Source organism: Pyrgilauda ruficollis, unplaced genomic scaffold (genome assembly GCF_017590135.1).
Source record: "Pyrgilauda ruficollis isolate IOZ18807 unplaced genomic scaffold, ASM1759013v1 scaffold4, whole genome shotgun sequence".
NCBI lineage: Eukaryota > Metazoa > Chordata > Aves > Passeriformes > Passeridae > Pyrgilauda > Pyrgilauda ruficollis.
Window position 1 is genome coordinate 2,296,078 of NW_024525489.1, and position 26,875 is coordinate 2,322,952.

At 40.4% G+C, this 26,875-nt stretch overlaps 1 protein-coding gene across 1 annotated transcript in view; it reads right to left on the reverse strand.

Moving 5' to 3' along the window:
• The window catches only part of KCNK2 (potassium two pore domain channel subfamily K member 2), a 74,663-nt gene extending 58,018 nt beyond the window's left edge, over positions 1 to 16,645 (reverse strand). Inside the window, exons 1-3 of the mRNA XM_041477065.1 lie at positions 15,958 to 16,645; positions 14,670 to 14,980; positions 1,114 to 1,231 (exon numbers count right to left, since the gene is read on the reverse strand). Of these exons, the coding sequence (XP_041332999.1) occupies positions 1,114 to 1,231; positions 14,670 to 14,980; positions 15,958 to 16,645 (1,117 nt within the window). The remainder of the gene's footprint in view (positions 1 to 1,113; positions 1,232 to 14,669; positions 14,981 to 15,957) is intronic.
• Positions 16,646 to 26,875: the final 10,230 nt, after the last annotated feature.

Below are 26,875 nucleotides of genomic sequence, written 5' to 3' on the forward strand. Positions count from 1 at the left end.
AATTCTTTGAACACTTTTCATATGTTAACTTTTGTCCTTATTAGGAAGTGAAACAACTATCCTGCATTTTCTATAGGACCAGGAATGCTCACAACATAAAGTTTAGTGCTGCCCAAAGAGGATAACATAAGACTGGTCACAAACCTGTCCTTTCAAAGTTCTTGCTTTTTTTGGTTATAACCTTTAATTTTAATTAGATTTTTCAATACTTGAGTGTTTTTATCACCATGAGGAGGTGCTACTATGAAATCCGTAAGTTTGCTGCAAATCAATGACGTAAGAATTTCTCTGGTTTCACTAAACCTGTGTTTCAGTTACTCTAGATGTGGAAAAATATCACATAGGCACAATATTCATACAAATAAATATAGACATGTTTACACTCAAACACACAAAAAATATGGTATTTATGCACTTCTACATAAAGAAAGAAAAAATGTCCAGACAACACTTGAAAAGAACATCCTCTTCCACCACAATATGCATATAAATATTATGTAGTGATAATTATTGCAAAGGTGCTACAATTCCTTATATATTACTCTCATTTTTTCTCATTATTTCATCTCCAAATTTCCATCTATCTTTGTGAATACCCTTTTGTGAGCTATGAGCTACATTAATGTTTTTAACTCCATACCATGTGTACAATATTATAGTCAAAGGGAAGAAACTGAAATACCAAATGCTGTTTCTTTTTACACCTGCTCAGAGGGACAGTGACTGTTACAGAATTTAGATAAAATAATATTGAATGGGAGAACACAGGCTTTTAATTCCACACATCTCAGTCATGGTTTAATGCACATGTGCTTTAAATCATGCCCTATTTAACACTTGTGACTGTACAGCTGACCAAATCTTGCCCAGAAAATATTTCCACAAACTCTTCCAGTTACTCGAGAGAAACATACAGCAAACATTTTTTCTACAGCAAAATCACTCAGCTAGGCTCCTTTACAGACAGCTATTATTTCTGCCCCTGCAGCTAGAAAATAACTCTCTACTTTAAACAGAAGATTTGGAAGATTTACCATTAACAAATATATGCATACACTGGAAATCAAGAGTTTCAGCTCATTGACTATAGAAAGATAATAAGCTGTGTCCTACCTATGGTGGTAATAACAGTGCCAGCAAAGAAGAAGGAACTTCCCAAGTCCCAGTGACTGATCTGAGCAGATGTGTTTCCTAAAGGTATGATTCCTGCATTTATTGCTGCCACTACTTGCTGCAAGTTTAAAAAGATTTTGTCAGTATTCATGAAACAATTGTATTCAGATATATATTATACAGTAAATTGATTAATTCATTAAGTATTTGATCCAAGCACTAAATCAGAAAAGGATCTGTGTTGCTTTGCTCAAGCATTATCACTCCATTAGGCTACAATTTTTTCTTCAGCAACAACTCCAGGCAATTCAGAAGAGCTGTAAAGTCTAGACCATTGGGGAGAATGCAAAATCTGTGATATTTCTATTTACTTAGAAGGCAAACATAATTATTTTACTGCTGCAACTATTTGGTGAAGAAAAACATGCATTAGACAAAATTTATAACGAGAGTTTCCCACAATGTTTCTGTGTTGTGTTAGGCAAGCAAATGGACTTCTTAAAAACAGTCATTTTAAAACTCCAAGAAAAAATGGCCATGCATTGTTCTGTATCAAATTAATTCCAAAGAAAGAAAACACTTTTATAAAACAGACAATTCAATAATTAATTACACATACAATTATAAAACTTTCATTATTGCAACAAAAAATTCAGTCAAATATCAAACATGTATCTCTATACAACTATATACTTCAGAAATGCTGTTCTTGAAAATTTCAGTTCTAACAAATAAAATCAACAAGCTTGCCACTAGTGACATCTTCATAGTCTCAAGAAATTGGAAACTTTTCTTCTTTCAGCAGTACCAAATATTGTCAATTCTTATTATAAAACATTCCTGTTTTGTTACATCACAATCGCAGATATATACTGCCATTGTGATGCAACAATTGTAATTGTGGTATTTGAGTTAAAGAAAAAGTATTTTTAAACTTGCAACAAATATTTTTTAAAATATAAGTTTTCATTTAATTCCCTAACTTTAAAACAGGATTTATTTCTAATTAAGATACTTGTAATAATTGGTGTCTAACAAAAAACAGAGGAAGTAAAACCACAAAGTGAAAATGAGCATTTTAACTGACTAGTAGTTCCTGCTTGGCAAGATGTACAACAACAATTAGGTACATAAATATATTCAGTAAGAGGACTGACCAGAGCCATCTTCCCTATGGGCAGTCTGTTGCAGAGGAACAGTGTTGTACAGTAATAATAATTTTTTCAGTCCTAAAAGACATTGATTATTTGGAAATGAAAACATTTCTGTTACTAGACTGTCCCCACAGAAGTCACTTGATCTGGGCAGAGATTTTGAAGTAACAATGTGGGATTAACTAGGACATCTATTTTTTATTATGGGACTTAAATCCAACATGAAATCCAGCTTAAATCCAACATTTTCAGTTTGCCATTTTCAAAGCTCAGATGCACAAAAGTAACCATTTTGAAATACATTGCTGCACCCCTGCAGCCACAGGGATCTTCCTGCCAAACCTAAACCCTTTCCACCATCCAGGGTTATCAACAGAAAGCCAGCTGGGGTATCTTTACACAAACTTTTAACTTCTTTTTTTTTATTTTTTTTTCAAGTAACAGAAAGGCAGACATCAAAGAAATGGAATTTTCAATCCTACTGAAGAAGGAGAAAGGATGGGGAAAGTGAGGGGGAAGAGAGTTCAATTTTCCTTTGTGTTGGAAGCATAAATCTTCTACATTAGTACATGATGTACAATTTGGCAGGAGCAAATACAGCAGCACTGATACTGACAGGTGTTTCCATCCATGTAGGAAGGGACACACCAGACTAAGAGGCATGTGAAAACCATCCCTTGAATTGATTTTATAATTGACACAGCACAGATGTTCCTTTGATTGACAAAGAAATGTAAACAGTGTGCTGTGTTATACAGGGCTCACTGAGTGATGTTACACTTCAGGGGACTAAGAACTGCCATCACAGGTCCTGATATCTGCACATGGGAGCACACTCTCCAGTGAGGACATTACATGATATAGCACTGGATCAATGTAATCTTTGGAACCATTCTTGCTTCATTCTAGTTTCATGTACTGGATGAAGATGCTACCCAGGGCAATGCACCTGTTTAGACAGTCTAGCAAGACCAAGTTTTATACAAATCCAGATATAAAATGGATTTGTAAAACCATCACTGCATGTTTTTGAAACCTTATGTACCTCAAGGCCTTTTTATATGAAAGGTGTGGCAATCTAAAGTGCTCAATGATCCACTACAGCCATGCATTTACTGACTTCATCTACCACACCTACATTTTTCCTGGGGAAAAAAAAAAATACAGCTTAACCCAAAACTGCCCAAGGCACAACAGATGGCTACAAAAGACAATTAGCCGCTATTATTACATCTCTGATTTTATCCAACTGCCAATCAGAAAAATAATCAGGGCTGCTTTCAGAGATGCTTCCTTTTTGTACAGCCTCCTAAGTTCTGACTACACACACTTTTAGGGACTTTCTGAGTAGGAGGCTGCATCTGCATCGTGGTGTTCAGATTGGCTTGGGTGAATTGCTTTGCCATTTATTTATTTAATTACTTTGGAGCTCACTTGTATTTTGGGAGCCAAGCCATTCTGTGGCAGTAAGATCTTCAAATTCCTTGTGGATCATTTAAAGCATATTTCCCTTTTGAGAGTTTGTATGTACTTAAAAGTAATTTTTTAAGTTCTTGTGTTATGAGGAACACTTGAATAGAAATTTCTGATTTGTCTCTGTCAAGAAATTAATGATGTTACAGATCACTCACCTTCCTCTTTCTTTTCAAACTGAAGACTCTTTCTTATTAAATAATATATTCACCTATTTAAACAAATCAGTTGTATATCACATATAAGTGTTTTTTAAATGTTTTATTTATACTGATAGCATTTCTCATCGACTTTCTTTGTACATTTACTGATTCACATTTGTAAATTTGTTGATTGTTTTAAGCATAGTTTTAGTCATAAAGGGACAGATGATACCTTCATCGTCACTGGGCTGTTGTTTCCAAACACACAATGTTATGCTTTCTTCTGGGCTGTGACTGTGTTTGGGAGAAGCTAGACTAGATACCAAAAAAGCTGCTGCATTTCATTCTTTCAGAGTAATCTGTAAGAATCTTCCTGACTAACACGGGTGACAGGTTGGTAAGATTACTGGTTTACTGAGATCAACTGTCTCATAAAGTCTTTGAATGTTGCCTGCAGATTTTTCAGGAAGGATGACTGCATTTTCAGTTCTTTGGATCAGAGGATAACTTTTCTTCTTAGTCTGATCCCCTATCATAAGAAGACCATCATCCAGGACTATTCCCAAGAAAAATTTAAGAAGAAAATAATATATTGCATAACTCCTAACACTTGTACATTTCAGAGCAGTAATTTCAGGGTAGCATCTTTCTGACATGTCCACCCCACAAACTTACCTAGAGGATTGGACATTAACACTTCTCTAGCCCCAAATAAAAACCCAGGCTCCACTAACTTCACTATGGGACAGGATCTCAGCCTTAGCCTTCAAATAACAGGCTCATTATTCACTGTCAGAGCTGTCTGCCACCTTAATTCATGGTCTTTTAGCCTATTTTTTGACTGATGCCTTACTACTACTGCAAACTTCATTTGTCATGAGTTTGACATCTCCCTTCCTTCCTTCCTTCCTTCCTTCCTTCCTTCCTTCCTTCCTCCCTCCCTCCCTTCCTCCCTCCCCTCCATCCCTAAGTTCTTGAAGTCACTTGAGATCTTTGGTTTATCCTAACTGAAACAGCAGTGACAGTAACTCTGCATTTTTAATCTAAAAGCAGAATCATGGAAACTCTACAACTTGTACAGTCATCATATGCTACAGACTTTAAACACTTTGTGTGATTTTAACATGGGAACTTCTTGACTTACAAAAATTATTTTCCATTATTAAAGTTAACTGACCTCCTCAGTGGCAATTTTTCTAGTATTTTATTCCATATACAAAATAAATTGTTTCAAAAATCAGTTTTGTTTCAACACTACAGAATCAGTCAGCATTGGAACAGAGATGTGGACAGATTAAATTCTTAAATTATGCAAACAATTTAACTTGCCTTACATTCTTCCATAATCTTTGTCTAGTACTTGTTTGATGTGAGGTGACTGAGGACTGTGCAGAGGGTGGGTCACCCAGTACATGGCATCCAGTCAAGGCCTCTATGCACCATGATTTTTAAAATTATAGTATATAAGTTACACTTACAGTAATATGTTTTTCATCTTTAATTATCTTTGTAATGGTGAAAAAAATCAGGCCTTTTTTTTTTTTTTTTTTGATAGTGAAGAGAATTGAGATAAAATTTTGACACATTTAAAAATTTTAGAAAATTCCCATTTTTTGAGTTAGGTGAATTCTTAGGCTGCCTCTGTACTGTATCTTAGGATAGGCATGAAGTGTGTCTGAGATCAAGTCCTCACTTGCACTACACCTACACATCCCAACAAGCTGGCTTTGCAGCCACATTTGGGAACAGCTTTAGCAGAGTATCAGAGAAAAGAGGCAGAAGGAATGATTTAGCCCAGAGTGGACAGGCCAGGCATGACCAGAGCTCCAGAAGCACATAAGCAAAGGCATTGGTTTCACACCACACATTTTTTGCTTGAAATCAGAACACTGGGAAAAGGAGCATGAGAACACCAATCACATTTTAATTCAATGTCAGTATTTCATTTCCTATGTAGTTTAGAAACACTTTATAATAAATACATTGTGCAGTTTTGTGTTATTCCTGTGTTCATGCAGGCATCTCTCTGTAGAGGCCATGCTGAATTTTGCTTTGCAAATTAAGACATAGAATACTGTGACTTTAGTTCAGTCAAAACAAGAGATAAAGCAGTATTTTGAACAGCACAGTCATTTTCTGAGAACAGAAGACAATTCTAGGTCAGGAATTTCATCTTCTGGTGCTCTGACCCTGCAAGGAGTCAATGGCATTGACTGACAAAAGGCAGCCTGCTGGCCAGAGAGCTACATCCAGTAAGGGGATGCAGAGACACAAGAAAAGAAGGAGAGTTTATAAAGTATGAAGGCTGGCCTCTGGTAGTCAACTGTTGTCTCACATGGAAATCAGGCAGAAATAAGTATGTGTCAAACCAGTCACTCCAATGCTCATCTCCTTGTTCCACACCAGGTTCTGAATACATGTTTTTGTACCATCTTCCAGTCACTTCACTTCTATGAAATGATGTAACACAACAGTTCATTACTCTCAGCTCTCCTACTGAAAGATTAAAATAGAATCACCTCAAATTATGCTTATGATAAGATCCAGAGGGTGCTTTCTTTCGTTATCCAGCTTGTCAGGAGTTAGCTTGTGCTTCCTGGCAGTCACTTGACAAGTGATGTCAAAGTCAGATGTGCCTCAAAGTTTCTGAAAACCATTTCTCAGCCTGGATTTCTTGCTCCACTGTTGTAGTTCTGCTGCCTTTTGACAAGGGCACTCTCCCTTTACAGTGTAAAGATACACCTCATATGGCCCAGCTACTGCACAAATCCTGTGGTTTTATTTTAGCTTTGGTTCACAAGACATGGAAATCCTAGTTCTCAGTTCAAAGGCACACCAGGATGCTTTTAACACTTAACAAACAACTCTCCAGCCTCAAAATACATGGGTTTGGGCCTTGATGTTGAAAGAGATTGCAATAATATTTGTATTATAATTCTGTGACTCCTTGTTTTTCTTTTTAGTTTGTATGAGTGTGCTCTACACTGGAGACTAGTACCCCACAAACTGAAGAACTGAAGGATTCTTTTCACACTCTTTCACAGCTACTTAAACTAAAAACATGTAGAAACATAATGAACAACATTTCTGTTTCTAAATATGCTTTACAAACCCCATGGGTATCTATGTGTATAAAAATTCTCTGTGTGTACATACACATATATATGCATGCACACACATATGCACATTCAGGGAAGAAGGCTTTTCTTTGCTTCTTGAGATAACAGACTGGAAGAATTATGCAAACAGCTGTTCTGCAGAACTGACTTACTAATGAGTCATATCTGCCACCCTTTCTAAGACAAAAGCTGGCATTCAGATGCAATCAGGCTAAGCTAAGTTCTAGGTCCATAAAACTGTTCATCTGAAGGAAATGTAATCTTTACAGGTCTCAACACTAGAAGCAGCAATAAAAGTTTGAGACCAATCTGCTTGAACAAAGAAGTGACAAGGGCAGTTAGAATTTATTTGTTATTTTTCCCCCAAATAATGCTTGTGAAGGATAAAAACCACTTTAAAAAATTCCTTTTGGCTTAACCACTATGTAGAGAATTACTACAGAAAAGGGAGCTGTCCTGTCCCTGGAGGAAATGCTCCCAGGCAAGAGAAAGTTTAGCCAAAAAATCCCTCTTCCAGGAGCTGAGGACAGAACCAGAAGAGGGAGAACGGCAGGAACCTAAGCAAGGAGTGCACACAGTCCAGGGGCTGCTGCAACCCATCCACACCCAACCGCAGCAGGTGGGTATCTGTGTGGAGCACAGGTCTGGGTAAGGGTGTGGTCAAAGGTCTTTCACAGAGATCTTTCATTTAATAAATATTTCTCTGATCTGGAGATTCAGGTAGAACTGGGGGGGAGGGGTTGTGGAAGGAGACAACTGCATTTGAACATTTATTTTGGACAGAGTGAAGCAGAAAGGAGACACAGACACAGCAAGAGGAAAAAGAGACACAGGATGTTACTGTACAAGTTAGGACTGCCAGGACACTTAGAGTTAAGAGTACATAAAGCCCAAGTGCTCTGGTGGGCAGACATCTTACCAAGGACAGACACATGACCAGGCCAACAACTCAAACTACAGCTCCTGTGCCTCGTTTTTAACTGCTTTCAAAGTCCTTAATTTCTTCTTTCATTGCTTTGAAAACATCAACAGGCAGCTCTGCTACTGTTATTTGCAATTTGTCATAAGCTTCATAACTGAAATGGAGATGGCACATTAAAAAACCTGATGCAATTGTATTTTGGATCCTCATATAAATTAATAAAATAGAGTGCAGCCTCAATTTCTTCTATGCTGGTCTACCAGTCTTTTCAAGGCTTTGTTTTACAAAGCATAAATGCTGCTTCCAGGCTAGGATTCTGACATGGCATAGTTTCTGCTTTCTTTTGGAGAGTATGGAAGGAATTGCAAAAGGAGAGACTAAGAATATTTATGGTTTAAACTGGTACATTCAAATTACCTCAAAAAGTTCCTGCTTAGAGTACCTGTAAGCTACAGCTCACAGGACTGAAAATGTCTACAAATGCTGTGATTCAAAGAATTAATAAAATTTGTTTCAAGCTTAATAGGTTTAGTTAATAAATTTTAATCTTTTCTAAATAAATATTGTATTTGTCTGAAAACAAGACCTTTGCATCTCTGTGTTTTCCAATCTTAAAAAATTATACAGCATACTCAAATACCTTATAATCTCTTGGAGAGAAAGGATTTACACTTATTTATTTTAACAGTTTTCTACATAATCAGGGCTCAAAGAGCTTATCTGATGGAATTTAAATATATATCCAAAAAACTATTTTCAGGCAAATATAATTTTCTTGTGGCTACAGTGCAAACTGTAAAGAAGCCTGTGAAAGAGACAAAATCAGTTACTGATGGAGGTGCAACTTAATGTAGTTACCTGCCTTCAACTATAAAAATGGAACCACAGCAAATGCATACTTTGAAGTAAAATATTTTTACAGAAATGAATCACAGAAGAAGCCATGATGACTTTCTGGTGATGCCAGTTTAAAGAAAGAAACACTGCTCCCATGTCATTCACAATTATGTCAGGCTTCCCTCAAGAGAGAGATAAAGAGGAAAAAAAAGCATTTGTCCTCAAGGGAGATTTAAAAAAAAAACAAAAAAAAAAAAAAAAACATTTTGGTCTCATTCATAATCTAAGAGATGAATGGAAATAAAAGGGGCAATGCAGCTGACACAAATGTGAGATGAAAACAGGAATGGCACACAACTCTGGATTCCTGCACGGAGAGCTGCTCTCCCGTGTTAGCCACAAGCCCGCACAGAACCCAAGGAGATCAACTTGTGGGATCCATGTCAGTTCAGCAAATCCTGGTGGCTCATTAATTCTTTTGGTTTGTTTGTTTATTTTAAATGCAAGCACATTTTTGTGGGCATTCAGTTTCCAGAAGAAGCCACATGCCCTGAAAGGGGCTGGATTTAAAACTCTACAAAAGTATTACTGCTGAGACTGCTTGGTGCAGCACCCTGCAAATTTGTTCAGATTTCAAAATGAAAGCTTTATAAAACAAGAATTACCACACACAGCACTTGGAACACATTAGAAGATTGTGCTTTTTAGTGTAAGACTATTTTTTCCACTTGTTACGGTTTCAGAATAAATATATTTGAAGGACCTTTCTTCTAAAGGAACAGGAAATTAACTATGTTCTATGATTAACTTATGTTCCATTGTACCTTTATTTGAAAACGCTTTATTAATTTTCAGAATTAACTCACTAAAATAACTATAAGAATTCACACCAGCTTGTTGAGACATTTTAGATATTTAAAATAATATAACTAAAATTTTTCTTATTTCTCTTTTTTGTATGCAAAAATAATGCATTAAACAGCTTGCTTAGATTTTAAAATAATTTTTTTTTTCCATTTTGGTTTAAAAAGGTCAATGTGAACAAATAATTGCTGAGCAATATAAGATGGCATTTACATAAAAAGTTCTTCTCTTTTTTTTATTTTTTCCTAATCATCTTTTTCTTTGGCAAGGGGTCAAACAGTTGCTTCTAATGCCAAGACATCCCCCAACACAAAATATTGACCACATACCTACATCTTAGGAGCAACATGAGTTCTGGGCAAGGAGAAAGAAAATTCACTGGTTTTGCATGCACCTGATTTCTTCCATAGGATCTGTGGATCCTCTAGAGGGAATGAGGTGTATGAAACGACAGTAATGACAATTTTATGACACTGCTGTATATCAAATTCAGTCAGGCTCACCTGTTCCCAGAGACAACCCCAAGAGATGACATGAAGGAAGACACAAGTATCTCATGGCTGCAGAGCACTGCAAGAGATGAGTGCCACCAGAACAGCAGCAGTGAAACCTAAGGTGTCTTGACATTTGCTACCATTCACAGGTGCATAAATATAGCAGGAAATTTTTCAAAGTTATTGGCATTACATTTTGTGCATCTGAGTTTGGAAGATGTTTCTAACATTTTAAATGCTTAGTGGCAAGCTTGCTATAGGAAACAGTCAACAAACTAAAAGAAAATTAGAATTAGATTGAAATAGTTAGATACAAGAGCTCCAGTTAGAGAATTATTTCATTTTTTAATGCTTATTGTTGTTTGTGTGTATAGCTGGATTACTCCCAGGTTTCTATCAGCTTCTACCAACAAAAGGCTCAGTGGTGAGAGAAAAATTGTTGGACGCAAGATATAAAAAATCCTTAGTGTAAATGAAGATCAGGTTTATATATTTTGTCATACATTCATTAAATCCACACAGTCTGAACTGCATTTACTCTTTTATTCTGTCACCTGACAGTTACTTTGCATTGCATGGCAGGGCCAAATTGAGAGCAGGCACAGAGAGAAACCAAACCACCATTCATGATGAATTGTAGAGAGCTCTTCTCCAAAAGAAGAAATAGTAGGAAAGAACCTGGCCACATTCCTTTCTTCAGCTTTATAATGCATTAGATATCACAAATAACCTTTACCAAAGCAATGTTTTCTCATCTGTTACCAAATGAGATCCTCACAAGACCTTCCAACTGAAACTTTTTAAAAGTGAAGTTTAACATTTAACATCAGAGCAGCTTGCTGCTCTGTTGTATTCTCATTACTCACCCAGGCACTTTTTGTACTTTTACAAGCCTCCCTCCTGGGGTATTTCTCTACTTGTAAATTTAGATGTACCACCACTGAGTGCTGTGCACTGCCCACCTCAGCACCATTGGAGACAGCATCCAGTGATCCACTTAATGCTGTTGTTAATGCTGGCTTCAGGCTACAGCAAAAGGAGATGGAATTGCCTGGAAAAACTGGTCTCTTGGGTGTACAGATATGCTCTGCATGACTTTTACACATTTTTAATATGGTACTAAATGGAAGTGCTCACAAAATATCAAATTATGTACCTGGATATACCTATATACCTCTTAATGTCATGCACTGCTGTTGTTCATTTCAGGTATATTCTGTGACAGTGAGGCAACAAGTAACTGAAGTGCTTTAGACTGAAAGATTTGCAATACTGGACCTGCTGGACAGGGCTGAAAAGTTATGAGGAAAATACAGGTCCTTCTTCTGAGGCAGCTGGATTTACCTCATTGCCATCCTCAAAGCACTCTATTCCATTACCTTTGCACATATTCTAGGCTGCATAGCAGCTCTCTGTTGCCCCATATTTTACATCTATATAAAATATATGATGTCTGTAAAAGTATAATTCTCACCTAGTACACCCAGAGGAGCCACACAATCAATGGGACAATACAAAGTCACATACAAGTTTCAGGAATTCAAAACCCAGGGAATAAACCAGTGCCTGCTGAAGAGTTGGCAACAGTATATAATGCTGTACCAGGACAGGTACTGGGGATTGGTGAGATAACATAAGGATGGAGAAAACAGGAAGGGAAAAATCCTTATCCTGTATGTATATATAGAAACACACAATACTGTTTTAAACAGCTTTGTGACAACAGGAAGATTTTAGCCAAGGTGCTGGAAACTCCATGGCTCCTGGGTGCTGGAAACTGCTGGAAAATGGACTGTCATTCCATTTGTGCTTTTTTTTTTTAGCTGAATTTGTTCTCTCCACCTAGTCTCTCTGATGTGCTTACCTGAATAAGCTATCACATATTGTACTGCCTGTGGACAGTCTTCAGGTAGTCAAGCTCCTTCAGAGTAAGGATTAAACTACAGAGCAGAAGTTTGTGAAGATCGAAAAAGCTTGGTATGACAAGCACCTTGAGCAATGACTAGCATGAAAGAGCCAAAACAGTATGTGGATTCTGAGAACATGAAGTTCAAAAAGAAACTTGCAATGAATTTCATTATAGTTTGACTCAAGGTAAATACTTGATTAAAGAAGACATTACAGTCTCTAAGCTCTGTAATTTTCTTCACACAAACTAATCATTCCAGCTCCCTTCTACTCTAGTACATATTAATTTTCAGTTTTATAGCTTTCAATGAATTCTTAAATAACACTTACTTTTTCCTTGCAAGTACTATTTATTTTTATTCATACAGACATCCAACAAAAACTGAAGAAATGCTGCATTATATTGTAATAGCAGTCAGACATAATCCCAGGGAGCAAAAATGTATTTCACTAATTTAGTTTTTGTGGCAAAGTGGCAACTAGGGAAAAAATATGACCCCAGTGAGTAAGATAGTAGCCTTGACCTGGAAAAATGAATTAGAGACTCTTGTTTACCATTGCTTTTCTATTTTACTTTGGGAAAGCAGAATTTCCCAACCCTTAATGTCATTGACTTGATGTCACTGACTAACACTTTCTCTGCATAAAGCAAGCCACCCAAACAGGCTCCCTGTGCCCAAGCTTTGCTCCTGTGAAAGGAGTGTAACAGCACATTCCTACCTCCACATCATGGTGCTCTTTACAGACAAGCAGAAGGAATCAAGGGCAAATTAAGTTTTCCATTTACCCCAACAGCAAGCAGAGCAAACTCTTTCCACAATTCTCTCTCATCCATGTGCTGTGGGAGGCTGTGTCACTCCCCATGCTTCACACGCCTGTGTTTTTCTGGTTGTGGCAAGTTCATTAGTGGAGATGGAAGCTGTTGCCGATATGGTTATCTGTTCCCTAATGGTTGTACTGAAACTCATTTATTTCACACAGAATATCAAATGGGCGTTGAATGCTGATGAAGTGGGTTTTTATTATCAATCTGTGCTTCTGGGCAGAAAATCATAAATGCTAAAATATCTAAGTACTCCAGAGCAAACTTCAACAGTTTTTGCCTTAAGGTCCATCTCACAGATGATGTAAGATAATATTGCTTCAAAATTTCTTTTTTAATCTTCACAAGTACAGTATCTGACCTAAAAATTTCATAGGAGGATATTTATAGTAGCTACAAGAGTTATTTTTCATCAGAATGTGCTTCTATATTTCTCTGAAAGATTATCTCACATTCTGCTGGTCAAACCACTGGAACACAGTTATTACACAGTATCTAAATCACTATCGGCAGCATCTCCTCAGGCATGCCTGCTTGGACTAGTGGAGAGAGGCATTTTAAGGGTAGCAGTTCTGGAATATATTTTAGCAACAAGGCAGGGGAGAAATCACAAAATACAAGACATTTTCCCAGCTTACCTTTAAAATTCAGAAGTAGTGTACCATAAAAAAAAAAAACTCAGCATATCAGAATTGTATATTTAAAACTGAAAAAACAAAACTGATGATTTTTCATGCTGATGTTCAATGCACATTGGTCTAGAGAGGTAAAATCAGCTTCTAAACTCCCAGCCACATCTGCTGACAAAAAACACTTCCAGAAATTTTTTCTGCCCATGCATCTGGCATGCTTCAGAGTTCCTGCTTGCCATAGTCTGGGTGCCCAACACCCTCTCCTGCTCTCCCTGTCCCATCTTGGCCTCTGTAGACCCAAATAGCCCCATGGCCACTGCTAAGGAAGGAGTCAATCCTTGCCAACTCTTGACTGTTCACTCATTTCATTGTCCCGCATTTCATTGTCCCATGCCCAGAACTGATGTGATTTGGCAGCCCTCTGCTTTTCCCTCCAGTGCCACTGGATATTCATAAGAACATGAGATTTAAGTTGGAAGGGGATTTATAAGGCTCTAGATCTAGTTCTGTGCTACTGCAAATAAATATCTCCCATGGTTCTGAGGCAGGTGACCTGCAAGGGTAAAGTTAAATAGGAATAAATACAGTTAAATAAATAAATAAAGTTAAATAAAGTGTTAATAGGAACACACCAATGTACATAATTTGTGGATGTGCCTTTAAGAAGCAGAGAAAATTGAGATTTAAGATCAAAGTAGGAAGTCCATGGTACTTTCCTGTACTTAAAACAAAATCAATATAAAGAAACACGCAGCTGGAAGGAACACTAGTTTGATAAAAATCACAGTAAATTAGGAGTCCTTTAAGGCAATGGATAGTGTAGCTTCTTCCTCAGAATTAGGCACTTCAAATATTGACAGAACTTGTAAAGCACAATCAATATACCAATTCCTTTGTGAACTATTAATTATATATATTGCTGATGAATAATCATTTCATTAGCATAATGGGAGGCTTCAGTGAAAAGGCCCTCTACCAAGCATACTGGACCTAAAAATAGCAATAGCTTTTCAACCATGACGCTTTGCATGAAAATGCAAATGCTCAGCTTCTGGTCTTAACACTTGTTACATCGCTTGGCCAATAGAGAGCTTCACTTAGAAAGATTTTGCCCCTTATCACGGAAGTACTGCCATATATAATTTGTTCCTCTAAGGCAAGGTGATGAGGGGTTTGGTATGGATTACCTGAATCAGTTCATCAAGCTCTGTTGCATTCACACAGGAATGCTGAGATACAAACGTCTGCTTCTGAATCACAATGGTGGTTCTCTGGGAGGTCTCATGAGGCTGCTCCAGGGCTTTAAATACTGTTGCTCCAATTATTAAATACACGACTACCACGAGAAAAATTGTTGAGACTGTCTTCCATTTCATAACATTAATGGCTGAATCACTTTCCTCCCGTGAAGTGAGCACGGTAGGCTTGGTGGAAAATGATAACCTTGGTTTGGAGTTCTGAGTGGCCGATTTGGGATCCAGCAAGTCAGGTGCCGCCACTGGCAAAAATAAAAAAAGAAAGTTAATGTTTACAGTGCCACTCAGGTCTCACTAACTAAACTTCTTGCCAAGAGATTACACGAATTCTGTTGCTTCTAAATGGAATTCTTAAACTGCTTAATTTTTCTCTTAATCTCACAACACCTTACAACATATCTGTTTCTCTGAGTAGTAGTGTCCATCTTACATGCATAAACACATTTGCAACATTTTCTATGTCTGTCCCTGTATAATATTGAATCATTTCCAAAATTTCAATATTTCCCCCACATTCTTGCATTTTATTAAGTTACTCTAAGGTAGTATTTTGTTGCAGAGATTCTTTATGTCCACTGTTCTCTCAAGCACTGCTAGGCAGCCTTCCAGCTCTGTTCTACCTCAGCATTACAGAAGTATCCGGAAAATACAAAGCTTCATCTCTTTCACCTATTTTGTCCTATGATCCAGCAAATGCTTTCGGAGAACAGCTGTGTGATCATTTCTAAACTCCCCAGACACAACTGTAAAAATAAGACATTGCTCATCATACTGGTCTTAACAGGCTAATTGTTTATTGATTACACCTTTCACAAAACAGTGGTACAACATAGGTGTGCTTACTGGAAGAGTCGTGCATTTGTTAGACCAGGTATTTCTATTTACAGCTACAAAAACCCCACCGGGTTAGGAAAAGAGTGGCTGAATGTGTTAATCAAGTACTTGGATAACTCATGTGACTACCAGTAAGTACATGGGCACTAAAAAAAATCCTCCACATCAAGTGCAGATAAAGGTCTCCTGCGGGAAGATGGTCACGGCAGTGACCACACAAGCTATATTTAAATTGTTTTGAATAACCAGTACGTTTTAAATGGCCAAGACAGCTCTTCCAGCCGCTGGTGGGAAAAGCTCAGATCTAAATCTATAGGAAAGTCTCCCACAGGACGGCGGTGATGGGATGCGTCCCTGCAGGGAAGGTGGTACTTGGCAGAGTCACCGCCTGGGAACCCGCCGGGCTCCGGCACACACCGCTGCTCCGGAAAAAGGGGTCGGGGGGAGAGTGGCAGCCCCAGCCCGGGTCGAGCGGGACCCGGGGCGCCCCTCACAGCCCGCGGAGTGGGCGCCGGGCGCTCCACGCGCGCCGCGGTCACGCCTCCCACAGCTCCGGCCCCCGCCCCACGGGCACCGGCGGCTCGGGCACAGCCCCCCCGTCCCGCACCCTGGCGGGGGGAGCCCCTTTCCCGCCGCCGCCTTCTCTCCTGCGGCAACCCCCGAGCCCTTCCGATCCCCCAGGGCCGGTGCCGGGGTGCGCTCTTAGCGCGGCCGGGGCCGCCGAGCCCGCCCGGAGCAGCGCCGACCCGCCGTGGCCGCCGGCGGCGAACAAAGGAGCGGGCACCGGGCACCGCCGCCGGCCCCGCCGCCCCCTCCCCGCGGCCGGTGCAGTGCGCCGGGGGACGCCCGCCGCCCCCGCGGGGTGCAGCCCCGGTAGACCCCGGGAAGCTGCCGCCAGCTGGGATGCTCCGCCGCGGGGAGCGGCGCGGGGGCGAGGCGGCCGGCGGCGGAGCCGGGGCGCGGCGCGAGCGGGGCCGGGAAGGGAGGGGAACGGAGCCAGGCAAGGTACAAAGGAGCCCCGGGCCGCCGCGGGGAGCATCCCGGTGTCCGGTGCGGGGGAAGCAGGGGCGCATGCAGCATCCGCAGGGCTGGGAGCGGGGAGGCACGCCATTGTGCTCGTACTCACTTCTTATTTACCGACCCGGTGCCCTCTCCTCACTCCACGGGCAGGCATTTTTTCTATGCTTGGATAGATACAGTTAGAGCAAATTTAAAAAAAAAAAACAAAAAAAAGAAAATTTAAAAGAAAAAAGAAAAAAAAGGAAAATAAAAGAAAGGCAGGAGCAGACCGAGAGGAAGAGGCTGATGGATGGGTCTGGAGGAGAGGGAGCGGCAGGGGCGGGCGGGCTGGCAACGCAGATCCCGCCGGCTCTCCCCGGCCCCGCGGCGTGCGAGGTGCCTCACGTCGCGCATCGCGCATCGCACATCGCGGCGCTCCCGTGTGTGTGAGTGCGTGCGAGTGTGTCCGTGTGTGTGTGAGTTCCCGTGTGTGTGTGCGTGTCCGTGCGCGCTCCGGTGCGCCGGGCGTGCGGAGCAGCCCGAGCCCGGCGGTGCCTTTTGTGGGGCGGCGAGCAGCCACACCGCTGCTTGCGCCCCCCCCACGCCCTTCCGCGCCCCCTTCCGCGCCCCCCGCCGGCGGGGGGGCAGTCGCTCCGCGCCGCTCCCGGCCCGCCGGGGGTGCGCGCCCCTCCGCGCAGGCTGCCCGGCTGGGTTCCCGGCAGATGCTGCAGGGGCGCCGGGAGAAGATGGAAAGGGATCCGGGGGAAGGCAGAGCGGTACCTGCGGAGACCAAGGTCTCGCCTGGAAACAAGCGAGGAGAGAGGAGGCAGAGAGGGAGGAGGAGAAGGCACCGGCCAACCCCGCCGGCGAGGCTGGACCTGCTGGCGGTCCCCACTCCGGCCCCACACCCGGTCGCCTCGCCAGAGCCTCCCCGTGAACTTTTGAACTGTCCGAAATGTCACCGAATTAGCAGGAGAGGGGAGACAAGCGGGGACACCTCGACCCTCGCCGGAAAACGGCGCGGGGCTACAGGGCCCAGCGGTTCCATCCTTCCCTGTTCGGCCTGGTTTTTACCCGGTGCTTGGCAGCCCTGGTGTATTGCTGCAAGGAGTTAACTAGGTGGGATCTGGGAGTCAGGGATGATAGCGGCTCTCCTGTAGCACACGCCGCCTGCGCACCGCCTTCTTCCATTTCTGTCTGATAGATACATCAGAAATGCTGCTTCAACTGTGCTTTCTGCCATTAAAAATCCTGAAATTATCCTTGCTATCTTTGCCGTGGGCTAACTCCCCTATTTCCCAGTCATCTGTCACCTGTGACACCATCCATGGGTCAGTTGTTCACACTGAGGTGAAAAGCATGAAGACAAATCCTAGAAGAGGATTTACCAAGAGAAACCAAAAACTGCTCCCACAGCTAGTCTCTAAAAAGTCTAAAAAATTACTCACCATAACAAATGGATGTAAGTCTCAAGCATTTAAAGCCAGAGGCTGTATCTGTAAAACGGCCAAAGACAGTCATACATCGGGTGTTTAATGGGCTATAATCCCACTTAAATCAGCAGCACCATCAGCAAACACTTTAGAAGTCACTTATTTTAACGCTTCTCCATATCAGTGTGACATAATACAAATATGTGTAATACTGAGTTCCTTTGGACTCCAATTTCAGCAACATCAATCACACCACTCTCACCCTTGCATCCACAAGTCTCCACAAGACGCAGCACAGGGCAGGAAGCTGCCCCTGCTATTTCAGAGTGAGCTGTAGCTCATTGCTGCCCATCCCTGGGAACCAGCAGAGCACTTGTCGAGTAACGAGAGCCTCCAGGCCCAGTACCACAACCCCTTGCAAGCAGATCTTCAGTCAAAGGGTTGGCTTCATCAACACAGACCCAATACTCAAACACAAGAGAAATGCCTGCTTCTGACTGCTGATACTCTCTCATTCAAGGAATTCTCAAAGATGTAAGATTCTCACACCTGAATATTTTTATATAAAGTACTGTCCCCCCAAAAAATCATATTTTCTCCTTTCTTTCCAGCAAATTTCTTAATTATTAGCCTGTGTAAACACTGGCTGTTCCTATCTCATGGAAAATAATAATTTTGCATGATTTCTTTGAACATCCTATGGAAAAACAGGCATGAACATTTTCCTCCATGCTAACCTGTGTCTCCGTAAAATACTGTGGAAAATACTACATGCCTTTCTTTAGCAATCTAAATATCTGGAATGAGATTTTGTTTTTCTTTGAGAGAAGGAATTATTATTAAAAGCTTAAAAAGGCTCATATGTATTGCCTACAAATTGAAATCCATGGGAAGCCTTCCAATAGCTTCAGGAGGGTTTGGAGCAGGCCTTAAATTTAGGGTTTCCACCCAATGGGAAGAAACCATTTTGAGATCCGCTCCAGGAACGACTGCATTGGTGCCTTAACCTTAAGACCTGAAGAGCTATCTCTGAGAAAGCAGTTATTTCCATTAATTACCTAGTAAATATCTCCAATGTCTACTTCCAGTTGGATAATATTTTCCACCTACTGTGATCCCAGATGCAATCCTCAGCTGGATCCTCATCTTACCACTTACTTCAAGTGGACTTGAGCTGTGCATTCTCATTTCTAGCAGGGATGTAAACACTCCACATACAGCACTGATCTTCACATTCAGCAAGAAAACCAGTAATTCTTTTTGGTCTACAATAAAAACTATTGTGTACAGCAACTCCTATTTTCTGGAGGTCTTTTACAGCACTAGCCTTTACTCTATGGAGTCGTGCCCATCAATATTTTTTTTTTTTTTTGCAATGTACACCAAACATTGTTTGAATATTGTGTGTTACCACTTTGCCCTCAAATTTGGAACCGACATTTGACCAGCTTGATGCATCAGGCCTGAGCTTTGCTAAACAAACACACTTAAATGCAGTGCTGACAAAACTTCCCACTAACCAACACAGAAAAAATTAAGTAATAAAAGGAGCTAAAGCACAGAGCTCCAGCCTTGCAAGCAAATGGATTTGCTGCTGAGCCAAGGAGATTTATCTGAACAAACTGGGAAAAAAATTGTCTAAAATTAAGTATAAGCAGGTTTGTGCATTTCATGCTAACACAAGAAAAAATCACAAAGTACAGAACTGTCAAATGCTGTCCAAAAATGGCATGAGTTTGGGATGACCACAATACTCACAGGCGGTGGGTGCTGGAAGCTGCTCAACTCTTTGAAATGTTAAAAGTAGGCTCAGCCAAGAGAGACAGGCATGCAGCATGCAGAGGAAGTCAAAGTTACATGATAAACACAGCAATCCCATATTCATGGAAATAACAGCTGCAGATGATCTAAACGTAGCTTTGATAGGACAGGAGGTCTCTTACAGGAAAATAGTTATTCCAGAGAAGTATTACCCTATAAAGACCAATTTGAAACTCTCAAGTAAAAAGTACTCTTACTTGTCACTAACATTTTCTTTTCCTCTTCCTAATTCAGGAGCCATCCCCTCCCTGGGAGATGATAAAGAAGACTTGCTTTGTGCCCAGAACAAGAGGTTTCTGCTAAGTCCCCACCTCGGTGAGCAATAAATGCTCTTCTTCTTTAACCAGCTGTGGGATGGTTAAAGGGAGGGATGATGTGTATTGGGAGGCATCACATGTTCCAGCCTTCTTCAATCTTATTTAGCTGAGGATTTCTACATTCCCAAGGGACTGCTATGACAAGGGTTCCAGTGAGGGCATTTGCCTCACTGACTTCAACAGCAGCTTATTCATGTGGGCACCTGTTTAACAGACCACAGGGAACCTGTGCCTTTGATCAAACAGTGTATTGCTATAGGCTTTGGGACCTCCTGAACACAGCATCCCCTCTTCCTCATCACATGATAGCAGCAAACCTTTGCTTCTCTTCAGAATGTAGCCAAACTCTACACCCAGTTAAAGTCAAGGATACACCTCTGCTACTGCTAGATTTTATTACCAGAAAGCTTTGCAGAAATACTACTGGACTTGCATAGTAAGTTAATTTTAAGGTTCATTTTACTTATTCAGCAGGACTCAACAAATTGCTTGTCTCTTGACTTCTTTGGAGACATTAAAAGATCTCTGTCAGTTCTTTATGGATAATTATGACATTAAGACCATGCCATGCCACTGTATTTCACCATAAACCATTAGTTGTATCCTACTATGGGAATTTAAACTAAATGAAGGACCAATGGCACACAGCCATTCTCTCTTTAGAGCAAAGGAGAAGGCAGACCATGTTCTTCACAGGCAGCAAAGATGTCAGGCTGCTCCGAGTGACCTTGCTGGAAACACACCCTCCCAACACTGGGGAGAAGGCAATAGGCAGGAAACACTTGCAGCTGAGTGGTACTCAGCCCTTCTCTGCCTCTGAAGATGGCAAAGCCCTAAACAGACCCATTGCAAAATACGTGATCTCATCTAATTCACATTTTGAAATTACTTAAGCATACATAGGGTAACTAGAATATGTACTGCAGAATCACAGAATCATAGAATGGTAAGGGTTGGCAGCAACCCTAAAGACCATCTGGTCCCAACCCACTTGCCATGAGCAGGGACACCTCCTACTAGACCAGGTTGCCCAAAGCTCTATCCAACCTGGCCTTGAACAGCTCCAGGGTTTGGGCATCCACAACCTCTCTTGGCCACCTGTTCCAGTGCCTCACCACCCCCACAGAAAAGGATTTCTTCCTAATATCTAAATGAAAATTCCCCACTTTCTAAGTTATACCCATTCCCTCTTGTCCTATCACTGCAGTTCCTTTCAAAGAGTCCCTCTCCTGCTTCCTTGTAGGGCCCCTTCAGATTCTGGAAGGTTGCTATGAGTTCTCCATGCAGCCTTCTCTTCTCTGAGTTGATCAGCCCCAAATTCTTCTGCCTGCCTTTGTAGGGCAGGTTCTCCAGTCCTGTTATCAACTTCATTACCTCTCTGTACTTGCTCCAGCAGTTCCATGTCCTTCTTATGTTGGAGTCCTCAGATCTGAATGCAGCACTGCAGGCGAGAACTCACCAGAGCAGAGTAGAGGGGGACAATCACTTCCTTTGACCTGCTGGCCATGCTCCTTTGGAATGCAGACCAGGATTTTGTTGGCTTTCTGGGCTGTGAGTGCACATTGCCAGCTCATGTTGAGTGACACCTCCCAAGCATGTCAGGGTCCCTCTGGATGGCATCCCTTCACTCCAGTGTGTTGACTGCACCACACAATATTAATGAGTTCTACCTCACGAGCAAGTTATTACACCTACCAGGAGCATCTGTCCTACAGTGTGACAAATTACTTATTCAGCAGAAAAGCCATTGTTTCTCACCTCATCAATTACTAGAAAAAAATGTTTACATGTGCTCATCTATTTTTACACAGCTCAGTTGTCAGTCTTAATTATGTTCTAATTCTTTCCATTGCTAGCAAGCCTTATCTATTTATCCACTTGCAGCAACAGGGAAGTTCTTTTAGAACCTGTAAAGCACTGACTGTTGTAATTAATATTGTGAATGTGTATTTTTCTTTACTGACTTGCAAATCTCCCAGTGGGTTTCCTCCCTGCCTGTGTCATATTATCAGACCTAATGCGATTTATTTATCACATGTTCTGCCACTGTTTTTTTCATATTTGTTTCCACAAATCTATTATGCTTGGAGAGCTTCAGAAGCATTGATTACAACTAACTTCCAGTGCCATTCTCATCAATGATAAATGTGAATTGCTGTATGTCACAATTATTATGTATTATTTCTTCACAGAAAAAACTTAGGACTACTTTGAATTACTGATGTCCTTGATGGACAGCAAGTAGTGCTTTGGGATGATTACAAAATGCTTTTCTGTAATCACCAAAATGTTCTACAAAATTGCTGGTTTATAATTTGTTTTCCATTTTTGCCATTGTGGTCTCTTCAAAACAGGAGGCAGACAATGGGAATATCTAGATTTCATATCTGTCTGTCCACACCCAATAGTACCAACCTTGCAACTGATTTTCATGGTGCTACCATGAAATGATGAGATGAGATGGAAACCTAATCTCTCTATTGTCTTTGCAGACTGGAAAAGAGCAGGGAATATTTTGAAAGAAAAAACTGTATGTATGACTGCAGACCTCAGGCCTGATGAGAATCGCTAAAGTTTGTGCTGACTCTGAAGGGAGTTTTCCTTGAGTCAGTAGGCTCACTTTTAAACCATGCCTTGAGGAGCTGAGGACTTATTGTGTTTGTAAAAGTACTATATCCACATTTTAGGAAACTCTGGAATTAGTGACACAGACCTATGACACAACAATCTGAAAATAAAATAAAATACAGACAGATGACACTGGAAATCACCTAAAATAGAGTTAGTGTTTTTCTTTTCGAGTAATCCACAAATCAGATTTGGAAGAAACAAAACAAAACAGCCAAAGAGAAAACGAGAGAAAATAGCCCTGGCAATACTAAATAAGTATCATGCAAGGCTAATGAAAGAATTTGCTAGCAGAAATAAAGAATATAAATGAGGTGATGAAAAAGGACAACATTAAGTATCTATGTTATAAAACCACCAGACTCGACTCTACCTGGCTTTAGCCATAAAAGTGTAATGAAATCTATGAATTATTTTCAAATATGCACAAGAGACTATTTTCTGGCAAACTCTATGTTCAGCTACATAGAGATATGTCTGGAAAGGATGTTACAGGTTTTTTTAAGAAAGATAGCATTTGGTACTCTTTGTTTTTTGGGTTTTTTTTTTTTTTGTTTGTTTGTTTGTTTTTTTTAATTCAGTAGATTGTTCTAGTGCTTGTTCTTTCTGCTGTGACAAAGATGCCACTAACACCATGCAGGCAGAAAGCTAGGTGAGCAGAGCCCAGTTTTCATAAGGTATTTGGGCAGCAAGAAACAAATTCCTGCCATTCAGATGCATCATGCATTGCATTGCTCAGCACTTCCATCCTTGAAGGCACTTCCTTCTATTTTCTTTAAAGTGTGATCTTGAAATTCAGGGCTTAGTGGTTTAATCTTTGACTGGCAGTTATGGACTGTGTTGGCAGGAGAACAGGCTGCGCAAACTCATCTCTTCAGCTTTGAAGTGGCTTCTAATCTATGTACTTTTGCTGGAATAAAGGTGTTTCTGTTGTGTCCTGCCACGGATGTTAAGTATGCAAGGAAACTCAGCCATGGGCTTGTACAGTTTTATGTTTTATTTTCTCTTGGTAGAGGGAACATTAAAAGCTGGACTCTGGCTCCAAGCAAAATATAGGTAGAAAATACAGGGCAAGATTGGCCCATATTTTCCTCTTTGCACAGCAAATATAAATATTCCCCAGATGTAATACCCCAGGCACCAAATAGAACCAGATGCGCTTAGGGCTGTGACTGGTGAGAAAGTTATTTTGTATGATCCCTTCACATAAAACAGCTAAAATTAATATTATGAAATTTCCATTACATTTTAGCAGCCTGGATATAAAAGCTGTTCTATTTCTAAAATTCTCAGCAGATTAATATTTTTGTAATCACTTGCCCAAAAAGATTAATTGCCCCATCACAAAAAAAGGGTGAGTAAAATTGTTAAAAAATCATTGTTAGTGTAAAAGGTACTCTTCAATAAAAATAATTATTTTTCTAAATTATTTATATTGGCAACAAACACAGCATAAGTGACCCCCTATAACAATTTATGTAAACTTTCTGTGATTTTGTGTGTTGTGTGTTAAAAAGGGGAGTATACCAAATTAATGAGCATGATTGCCAGGAAAAAGTTAATAGAAAATCCATAAAGAAACCAATTTCTGAAATTATTGCTTTCTTAGCTTTTTCATGTTCTCTCTCATAACAACTTTGGATATTAAGGGGATTATGACTCAAAAAATTTACCTAAGGCTTTATCCAGTAAGAGTATCTCAATGAAAGACATACAACAAAAGCAGTGAGTAAAGAAGCCTCAGGCTGAATATTTGCACCAGATTCTTGGGGACTTATTGGCAATTTCTTTATTTTACAAAGAAGATCTGGTGATTTTACTAACTCATAAAAATTGCCTAGAATATTTTTTAAGGTCAGCTCTGATCACCATATTATAACTAGTAAAGTAGATTTGTGGGAACAAAACCCCATCCCTTATTCCTAACTTACAGGGTCACAGGGAGCGGGTCCTTCATCCTGCTAGCAAATCCACAAAAATACATACAATCCAGATGTGATGGATTTCGGATATCTTGGATATATCTGCTGTACATCATAGCAGAATCCCACACAAACAGCTGTGTGGGAATTCAGAGGCAGCTGCTGCATGCAAAGGATTGTGCAGCATTAACAAAAAAGTATTTCCAGCTTCTGAAGGCAGGGATGATCTTCCCAGCAGACACTCAAACTGGGAACCCTGACCCCCAGCAAGCCAAACTCCCTTAATTATGGTACTTCCATGGCATGTGAATGTTGCCTCCAGTTCTGGAGTTACCTTTTTGTCAGCTGCTTTGAGAGGTTTTATGTCATTTTGCAGATGAAAGGTAACATCTGATGTGGACAGAGGTGTCTAGAAGCAAAATAGTGATCCCCAAAGAAAGCAATTTATTTTAATTTCTGTCTGGCTCAGTTTTCACCACTGGTGTTCTTGAACAAGCTTTCTGCTTCTGGACACAAACACACTTCCCACCATGCTGCTCAGCATTATGCCCAATTCTTATGCCCAATTGATCCAGAAAATAGCCCTTCACCTGGCTTGTTTGGAAGGCTAGCAGAACAAACTTTATGCAAATAGTAGATATGGTTACTGCTTTCTTTGAAAACATGAACAGAAGAAAAGCCTCCAGATTTTACATAATAGTGCAATGATTGCAAGACTTTCTCAGGATAAGCAAAAATAATTCTAATTATTTCTTCTGCATAAAGGCATTTCTTCCGCATAAAGGCATTCAAATCCACATCTTCAACCTTCCTGGAGAGAGCCTATCACTCCAGCATTCAAGTAAGCCCAGTTCAAGCAAGTCACACTCAGAGATCACTGATCCTAGCACTTTACTGGACTCCAGGGCACTGCTCTGTGATTGCATCTGATCCCTAGGAAATATTACTGAGCTATATTTTTTGTTCTCACTTATATGTTTATGCACAAGAGATTTTACACTTGAGTTTTATAAACAGCAATACATTCACATGGGTTCTTAGCAAGTTTCACCTCCCTTGTCACCAGCAGAAAGAATTTTACTGAAAACAGGTAAATGACCTGTTTATCCCCAGAGCAAGTACTGAGCTTGTCAGGATGTTTTGCCTTCCTATTGCATAAAGGCTTTCTTCAGAGTCAAGAAGCTGCTGACTTCCAGCTGAGCTACAGTGTCACAGAAGGGCACTCCAAAGGCATCTTTATAGAGCAGAGACTAACCTGTATCAGGCAGGATGCAAAAGAAATGGATCCCAGCATCAGAGAGCTGTGACAAGCATTTTGGAAATTTTTTTGGCTCAAGTCCCTATTAGATACATGGGAAAGACAAACCAGTTTGAAGCTTAGCTAGAATAAGATGTACCTACAACATGTTTTATTGTTTCATTTCTCATACCTCTCTCCAGAAATACTCACTGATAATTTTTTTTAATAATAACATTTTAGCACAATAAATTAGTTTTCTTTTTGACTGAAAGCTAGATAGAGCAAAGACAGACTTCAGGATGGCTGACAAACCTGAAGCAGCCATGTCCTTGGTATGTGGCAAATCCTTCAGTGTATGTTAGTCTATTTGTACATTTCCAAGCACTCCAAATATCTCCTCTAGCTCATAAGATTCAGTTTGCTAACCCAAAAAAAACCCAGATTCCAGGTAGGACATTAGTCCTGGACTATTAACGTTAATCTGAACCTTCCCAGCAGGCATCAGGAATAAGGAGATGGCATAAAGCTTGGGGGAACACCCTAGATTTACAACAATCCCATAGTCCAGCAGGTATTAAAGAACTCTAATGTAATCCCAGTTCTTCCTATAGGATTAAAGATTCATGAGGTATGAAATGGACAGAGGGAGAAAGAGAGAAAATATTCCTACCTTAGTGATTATGCATTTCCTTGGCAGAAGAATTCATGAGTTCCTGCCCCAAGAACTGTTTATGTATTTTAAACAGTGACAGTTTCAGTAAAATATCAAAGTACAGAAACAAATTACATCCAATAATTTCTACAGATATTTATCACTGATAGTCATTATCAGTCTAAATCAGCAAACACTAGGTTGACATCATCTGCTTTCACATTCTTTACCAAGTTTTCTTGTTTGGCATGCAAAAAGGCAAACCATCAAGGATGCTGCAACACGCAGAAA